Source organism: Cupressus sempervirens, chromosome 9 (genome assembly GCF_028749045.1).
Source record: "Cupressus sempervirens isolate cs-2001-9-10 chromosome 9, ASM2874904v1, whole genome shotgun sequence".
Classification (NCBI taxonomy): Eukaryota; Viridiplantae; Streptophyta; class Pinopsida; order Cupressales; family Cupressaceae; genus Cupressus; species Cupressus sempervirens.
The window spans coordinates 405058474-405067115 of NC_143126.1; the positions used below are offsets into that span (position 1 = coordinate 405058474).

At 39.1% G+C, this 8642-nt stretch overlaps 1 protein-coding gene across 1 annotated transcript; it reads left to right on the forward strand.

Moving 5' to 3' along the window:
• Window positions 1-5559: 5559 nt before the first annotated feature.
• LOC149538974 (uncharacterized) lies at window positions 5560-7503 on the forward strand. The gene is made up of 6 exons (XM_089802509.1): window positions 5560-6042; window positions 6256-6320; window positions 6439-6551; window positions 6673-6791; window positions 6910-7170; window positions 7303-7503. The coding sequence occupies exons 1-6, from the start codon at window positions 5560-5562 to the stop codon at window positions 7501-7503; spliced, it is 1242 nt and encodes a 413-aa protein (XP_089658635.1).
• Window positions 7504-8642: the final 1139 nt, after the last annotated feature.

Consider the following 8642-nt stretch of genomic DNA (forward strand, 5'->3'; position numbering starts at 1 on the left):
TTAATCAAGTACCTTTACAAAAGTAAATTTGTTAGTAACCCTCCAATCCTACCTTCCTAGGAACTAATATCATTCAGCCCATGAGTCAAAGAAAATGAACTCTAATATATATGCTAGGGTCATAACTTACATTAATATCTTGTGTTTGTTAGTGCAGTGATGTTGTGGAAGCATGAGGTATCAAATAGTTTGAGCCAATTGTTCATGACATTGACTAAGGTTGTATACTCTATCAACCAAACAAAGGTTCATCATCCATCAGATGATTGAAACATATATGTCATAGAAAGCATAACCATTACTCAAAGACCCTGAGCGGATGTATTAAGAAAACACCTAGCTATTTGTTAAGCTAAACATGTATAGTTTTTTTTTATATATATATAAATTTACATAAGCTCACCTTTCAAAATAAATAAATAAATAAAAATTTTAAAAAAAATTCTTGGTTGTGTTTGCTCTTTTAAATTTAGGGCATGATAAGAAGGACCTATTTGTAATGGGTTGAATCCAAGCTGTAAACTAGGAGGTCATCCTTTGCAGTGATAGGTGCAATCATTACTTGTTTTTGAGATCCAAGACCACTACGACCATCATATGCTTATTTCTGCATGATAGTAAACCTAGGTCCATACTTTCTAGGAGATTTGAAAGTGGGTTCTTGTTCTATTTTTCTTTCTCAATACATATAGATGTATTCTCATATACATGTTCTTCATGTAGGCCACCTCCACTAATGAAATTGATAGAAGTGGAATTTGTTAGGATTAAACCATGGATATAAATAAAAATTACATGCAAATATAACCAATATAAGAAAATAATAGATCACTCAGAAAAGAACACAAGACACCAAGATTTAATGTGGTTCACCCAATCCCTAGGCTATGTCCACCAAATAGCAAGTCCAATATTATTACGATCTAGTAATTACAACCTGATTACAATTCATAATCCCTTACAGCTTAACACCACTACAAGAACCAATTTTCACATCACAACTATATAACAATCCCTAACCCTAAGCCCTTTTATACAAGTATTTTTACCACTTTAGGGTTACAATTAATAATTACATGTCAGGCCAAAATCCTAATAAAATAGGGCCCAAATTTTTTTATCCCTGCTTGGGACCTGACTTGACCCCGAACACTGTGATGTCCCCATATTAGTATATAATTTAAATAATAAATAAATGTTTTATATAAAGTAATATTAATAATGATATTAAAATAATAATATTTTTATAAAGTGATATTACATTCTAATTATATAATACTATCATATCGTGTTATAATAATAATAATAATAATAATCTAATTTAATATATCAATGCACTATATTAATAAGTATTATAATCTAATAATATAGTTGATATATTATTAAATTAATAGATATATTATAATATAAATATTTTGTGATATTATTATAAATAAATAAAACTATAATTATATTGATGATATTAATATAACTAATAATATTATCTTAAAGAATAATATTATAATTGTAATATAAATATGAATAATATATACTACTTCAAATTATGAGAAAGAGTTTACAATAATAATATAGGACCTCTTTGAGGAAGAATTTCTAGCTGCGGACGATGGGTTTCTGTGCGAGGTTGACGAGCTAGGGCTGCCGTGCCCTAGCTCTATTCCAAGCCTTCTGTGCGCGCGTCTGCAGAGGAAGGTGTTCCAGCTGCTGTGAGGGTGGGTGCTGGGTCTTTTACGCCTTTTTTTGCAAGCTGTTCTCTATTCTTGGGTTGGTCTACGGGCTGTGAGGACGGTGGGGCACGCGACGCCTGGTTCGTGGTCCCCTACTGTGTTTTCTCCAGGTCGGGGGTAGAATGACAAGGGGTGAGCTGTCAGGGGTTTCACCTGACATTATTTTTCATGATGCGGAGGACATGCATCCACCAAATCAAGGGGCGAGGGTGTTTGATAATGCCCTTTTTTCTCAGAGTTCAGGAGTTATAGCATCAAATCCTTCTAGCAGTTCTCAGATCACAAAGATTAACGGGTGCTTGGAGCGATGCAAAGAAAGACCTAAATTGGTAATCCCTTACGAGATGATTGCTGAGGATATGGAATACTATTCAAAGCATTTGCTGTACTATATATTTTTGGGTTTAAGAGTATCCCTTCAATTTCTAGAAAACTGGGCTCAGAGAGTCTGGGAGCCAGAGGGTGAAATGGATGTCACGTTGCTTGCAAACAACTTTTTCATGGTTACATTCAACTGCATGGCAGATCGTAGTAGGGTTTTTGAGGGCGGGCCCTATTTTTACAACCAGGTTGGGCCATTTGTTAAGCCATGGCATGCAAGCTTTAACCCCTCTGAGGAGCTTCTGAATCAGTTCCCAGTGTGGGTTCGGCTACCCAGATTTCCAATAGAGTGTTGTCAGGAGGATGTTTTCCATATGCTCGCTTCGATGTTGGGGAAACTAGTTGGGTCCTCAACCCAAACCCTTGGGAAAAGGGTTATGACTTTTTCTCGAATCTGTGTGGAGCTTGATTTGAGTAGACCATTGCCAGATGAAGTTGAATTGTGTGCGGGTTTACATTCTTGGGTGCAACAACTCGATTATGAGACCCTTCCCTTCCGGTGTCGACTTTGTCATGAATATGGCCACCTGCTACGTAGGTGCCCGAAGGCCAAGTTGGTTGATCAACAGCCTTCGCCCCCTCCTTGTCACAATCCTGGGGCTGATAAAGGGAAGAAGCCAAATTCAAGAGAGGAAAAGGATGCTGAGGGCTTTGTACAGGTCAAGGCTCGCAACCATAATAGAGGCCAAAAGAGGACTTTGCTGGAAAGACAGAAGGATGATACCTTTAATAGATTTGAAGTCCTAGATGAGCTGGGGCAGCAAGAAGTTATTCTGAGATCTAGTAGCTTGGCTCAATTGGTTGTGGAGCTTGATCAGGAGATTGTCTCTTTCGACCCTCCTCCTACTCCATAGGTTGAATCTGCTATGCCTATGGTCACTAATGGGCAGGTAGGGGCTCAAGTGTCTCTGGGGATAAATGCTGGTTGGGATCAAGATGTAGGGGGTGCGGCCCTTCCTACAAGGAGTGTAGTTTCGGATATGGATAAGCATGGCAAGTCTTCTCCTCACTTGGGTATTCTTCAGAAGGATGGCAAGAAGGGGGTTTCTGAGAAAAGTGGTAAAAGTGGGCGTAAGAAGGACATGGAGAAGATTAAGATGATTGGTGAGAATCTGGTGGAGTTAGGAGCTATCAAGACCTTGGATTCTCATTTCTCAGCTTCCCAGAAATGATCATTATTTTATAGAATGCAAGGGGCTTGAACAGTGGCCCTAGACAAAAAGCTATTTGATAATTGGTTAGAATTCATTCTCCTGATGTTCTTTTTCTTCAGGAGACCAAAGTTTCTATTGAGAGTATGATGAGTATAGCTCCTAAATTGTGGAAGAATGGTCAATGTCAGTGCATTGGAGTGCAAGGATCTTCTGGGGGGGTAGCTTGCCTCTAGAACCCATGAAAGATCCAGCCTATGTGGTGGATATCCTTTAGATCTTCTATTTCCCTGGTCTCTCTATGCTACGAATCAGGAGAGTCTGTTCTTCTCTCCAACGTTTATGCCCCTATTGAGCTCCAAGGTAAGATCCTTACATGGAATAATATTCATTTTGTTCGTGGGTTATTTCCTTATCTACCATGGATTATTGCTGGAGATTTTAATGCTATTCTAGATCTCTCTGAAAAATGGGGGGGTATCGTAAGACTTGAGCCCTCCTCTGTGCTTCTTTGGGATAACATTTCAGCACTCAATCTCGTTGATATCAAGCCTAGTAATGGCTAGTTCACCTAGAATAATAGAAGAATAGAAGATAATTGCATTGTGAAAAGACTAGATCGCTTCATGGTGTCCTGTTTTTGGGTGGGTGGATTATGGTAATCCAGGTTTGAGATTTTAGATTGGAGAGGGTCAGATCACTGGCCCATTAAGTTAGTTATTTCCTCCAACCGGTTGCCTCAGAAGCCACCTTTTAAATTCCAGCTTATGTGGTTAAGGGACCCTGACCTATATGGCTATGTTGCTGAGTGGTGGAAGGATGGTAGACCTGCCTTTGGTACAACAATGTATATCTTTGCTAAACTCCTACAATATGTTAAATTTTAGCTTAAAAGATGGAACAGGTATTGCTTTGGTAATATATTCCAAGAGAAATATGTAGCCCAGGCTGAGTTGAATGATATTACCAGGTTGTTAAGGGAAGAGGGGGTGTCAGATTATTTGTTGCAGGAGGAAGCTAGGGCTCTGAAAACTTTGGAGGAGTGGGAACTGAGAGAGGAAATCTACTGGAAACAAAAAGCTCGTATTGTATGGCTTCAAGAAGGTGATAAGAATACTGCTTTCTTCTTCGATTCAGTTAAGGCCAAACAACATGGTAACTCCATATCAACCTTGGTGAATGCTAGGGAAGAGACGCTCTATTCTTCTCAGGATATTTTCAGTGAAGCTATATAGTATTTTGAGTCTTTATTTAGGGAGGTTTCACAAGGGGTCTCGGTTGAAGAGGCCCAGGTCCTTTCTTGTATTCCTTCTTTAGTCTCTTTGGAAATGAAAGAGAATCTTATGAGTGCCATCTCTTTGGAAAAATTAGAGGGGACTATTTTCCAAATGAAGAAAGGAAAAGCTCCAGATCCGGACGGCTTTCCGATTGAGTTCTTCCAGGAATTTTGGGATATTATCAAGATAGATTTACTGGCAGTTGTTCAGGAATCCCAAAGAAACAAGCAAATGCTTCAAAATCTGAATTCTACTTTCCTTGCTCTCATCCCCAAGGAGGAAGGGGCTGATCGGATTAGTCAATTTTTCCCTATCTCTCTATGTAATGTTATTTATAAAATTATATCTAAGCTGATAGCTAATAGGTTAAAAAAGTGGCTTCCCAAGTTAGTTTCTAAAGAACAGAGTGGCTTTGTGATGGGGTGCCAGATCCTGGATGGGGTGGTTGTGGTGATTGAGACTATTCATTCTATGGCCAATTCTAAAGACAAGGCTATGTTCATTAAGTTGGACATGGCTAAGGCATATGACAGAGTCCGTTGGTCATTTCTCCAAAGGATTTTGGGTGCCTTTGGTTTTGAGGAGGAATGGATTTGGTGGGTTTTGAGTTGTGTGAATTCAACTTCTTTCTCAGTCTTGATTAATGGGGAACACTCTAATCTCTTTGGTGCTTCTCAAGGTTTACGGTAGGGCGATCCCCTATCTCCTTATTTGTTTCTTCTTTTGGCAGAAGGTCTGGGCCGGTTGATAAAAAATAATGTGGAAGGGGGCTTTATTCATGGATGGCAATGGGGAGGAGGTCTCCTTGTGCAATCTCACCTACAGTTTGTGGATGATACAACCTTGATGGGTATGGTTACCATTCGAGAGGCTTCTAATATATGCAGAGTGTTGGATTTTTATCTTGCTACTTCAGATCAGATGATTAATGAGGACAAATCTTCCATTTATTTATTTAATACACCACCTTCTATTTAGAGAAGAATCATTTATATTCTCAGATTCCAAATTGGAAGTCTTCCGATGTTCTACCTTAGCATTCCTATCTCTGGTGGTAGGCATTCTAAGGAATCATGGCAGGTTATTCTTGATAAGTTGTGGGCCAAAGTTACTCATTGGACTCACCGCTTGCTATCCTTTGCGGGACGGGTTCAACTGATTCAATCTGTGGTTCAAGCTCTTCCTCTCTATAGAAGTATGGTTCAGGTGGCACCATTGAGCTTTGTTAGGGAATTGGATTCCTTAGCAAGACAATTTTTATGGGTTGGTAATCTATCTTCAACCAAGTGGAGTCTTGTCAAATGGGAGGTTGTTTGTAGTCCAAAACGGTTTGGTGGTCTTGGCTTACGAAAATTAGTGCTGACTGGTACTGCTCTGGCTACTAAATTGTATTGGCATTGGTGTGTGGAAAAGGAACAGGTCTGGGCTAGGATTTTGTCTCTGAAGTACCTTCCAGGGATCTCCCATAATGATATTCCTCAGTATGGCTTGGGTGGGAAAGGCTCTGTGATTTGGAGTACTCTCAAGAAAGGAGCGACATTCATTAAGGGTGGCTTACACTGGATCTGCAAAATTGGCTCAGAGGCTCAGTTCTAGCATGATGCTTGGGATGGGTATCCTCCCTTGGTTGTTCAGTATCCTCATTTGCATAGGTTGGCTTAGAGTTTCTGTGATGCTAGATGGTCAAGAGTGTGCGACTTTAAATCCTTTTCCCCTCAGGGTCAGCTGGTGGAGGCAAGGTGGAAGAATCCAGAGGAGTGGCCTATTTTTGGTTCAAAAGCGGAGTAGGCTGAGCTCCAGTTCATTCTTTTAGGGTGAGACTGTAATGCCCTTAGGGGTGTGGATGTGTTGGCTTGGTCCCCTAATCCTAAGGGCATTTATACTATTTCCTTTGGTTATCAGGAGTTTCTCTCCCAGCAGCTGGTGGGAGGGGAGGTTCATTGGTGGAAGAAAGTTTGGAGTCAATTTTCTTGGTCAAAATGTAACTGCTTTATTTGGACCTTGGCTTGGAACAGGTGCCTGACATGGGACAATATTCGGAAGAGGGGTTTTTCTGGCCCGTCGAGATGTATCCTGTGTAGTAGTGGGGAAGAAGACTCTATGCATTTATTATTCCATTGCTCTTTCACTCTATAGTTATGGCATTTATGGTGGGAGGTTTGGAAACGCTCGTGCATTCACGTCTCCTCTCTGATAGATTTTTGGTTGAGACCGAGGAGGCCCCCATCCTTGGCTTCCTTTTTGCAGGATGTTTGGTATACTGGTCCTACCTTTTTGCTATGGCAAGTTTGGCTGGAATGAAATCAGAGAATATTTTGGGGAGAAGCTTTAGGGATTCAGCAGGTTTGGATTAGAATTTTGGGAATGATTCAGGACACAATCTTAGCTAAAAGTGAGGTGGTGATGCCTCTCGAGAGGGATGATGCTGTAATGGTTGATAGGTTTGGAATTCAAGGAATTTCTCTAGACTCTGCCTGTGTTAGGAGAGGCAGAAGGGTGAAACATAAAGTCCAAAGGATAGGGAAGTGGAGGTCCCCTCCGGAGGGCATTTTGAAAGTTAATACTGATGGTTCATCTAGGGGAAACCCAAGGCCTGTTGGTATAGGTAGGATTGGCAGGGACTCTTATGGAAGGGTGGTTTTTATATTCTCAGTCAATAAAGGGATGTGAACTGTTAATAGAATGGAAGGTTTGGCTATTCTTTATGCTTTGCAGAGGGCATATGCTTTGGGGTAGTACAAGGTGATTTGTGAATCTGACTCTCAGGTTCTTGTGAATCTTCTACTTGAGAGGAAGTGTTCGGATGTTAGTTGGGATTTGTCTTTGATAGTGCAACAAATTTTACAGGTTAGTTCTATGATGGATTCAGTGTCTTATACCCATATTCCAAGGGAGTGGAATAGGGTAGCTGATAGTTTGGCAAAGTGGGCATCTGGAAATGTAGATGGTTGGTGGATTGATGAGTAGGAGCAGCTACCAGGTGAGTTACGTCAAGAGTTGGAGAGAACATTGTCAGAGGATGTAAGTGGAATTAGGGAGAGTTGATTTTGCCTCTACAGTTTTTCTATGGTTTCTAGTGTTCCCTGGGGTTTAGGGCCTGTTCTGTTTTGTACTACTTTGATCTCTTATTCAATAAAGTTTTTACCCCTCTTTTTTCAAAAAAATTATGAGAAATAAATATTATTATAATAGTAAATATACTATGTAATAATATAATGAATAATATAATACTAAAATATCATTTATGAATATTAAGTATTGCTACCATGAACACCGACTTGTCATCGATAAAGGAACACCGATTATAATACTAATCCATTGGAAAAGACTTTGACATGGCTTACACATTAGCAAATAGCTATCTAAATATATTTTAAAATCAATTGTAAATACCATGACAAAGGTGAGAGCGCCAATCAATGTTAAAGAAAAATATTAATGGTTAAGATTGCAACTGTGCACAATTGGCTAAATTAATATTGATTAAGGGTGAAGGTTGATTATGAATTAGCTCAACAATGGTCGAAGGTACTAAGTCGATTGGATTGCTTAATAATTGATGAGTATGATGAAACATATTATGTTAAGTAGGAAATCAAATTTTTTTGTTGGTAATCCATATCTTAGTAACAATTAGTAAGACTAAAGATTTAATATACTTGAATAATATCACAAGATGCAATGTTAGCAATGACTATTGGTTAAGAATGGAAGGATGCAATGGCTATTCCTAATAGCACTAATCTAATAAGATGCAATTGGTAAGACTATAAGAGGACTCATTTAGGGAGATAACAAATTGATATTTATACTAAAAGGATATTTAATAGAACCTGACATAATTGTGTGATTAGAAATGGTCATGAAAGGATCTAACTTTTACTCTCAAGAGTTGCAACGATTGATGGGCAAAGTATAAAAGAAAAATCCAAGCCATTCAATCTAGGGAGGCAAGAGGTAATAATAAAAAACTAAGCCTCATGTCAAAGAAAGAGACAATAGATGAGAGAACAAAATAGAATATGGGAGAGAGTTATACACAACAACTTCTATGTTCATCCAATTATTAACAGAACCATCATTGCAGAGAAGAAACTACATGAACG

What these genes read in the sequence shown, in the direction of transcription:
- LOC149538974 (XM_089802509.1), top strand. Translation starts at nt 5,560, where the DNA reads ATGTTCTACCTTAGCATTCCTATCTCTGGTGGTAGGCATTCTAAGGAA. An exon ending in GCTTGGGTGGGAAAGGCTCT is followed by an intron (nt 6,043 to 6,255) that starts GTGATTTGGAGT and finishes TTTTCCCCTCAG; the next exon opens with GGTCAGCTGGTGGAGGCAAG. An exon ending in ATTTTTGGTTCAAAAGCGGA is followed by an intron (nt 6,321 to 6,438) that starts GTAGGCTGAGCT and finishes TTTGGTTATCAG; the next exon opens with GAGTTTCTCTCCCAGCAGCT.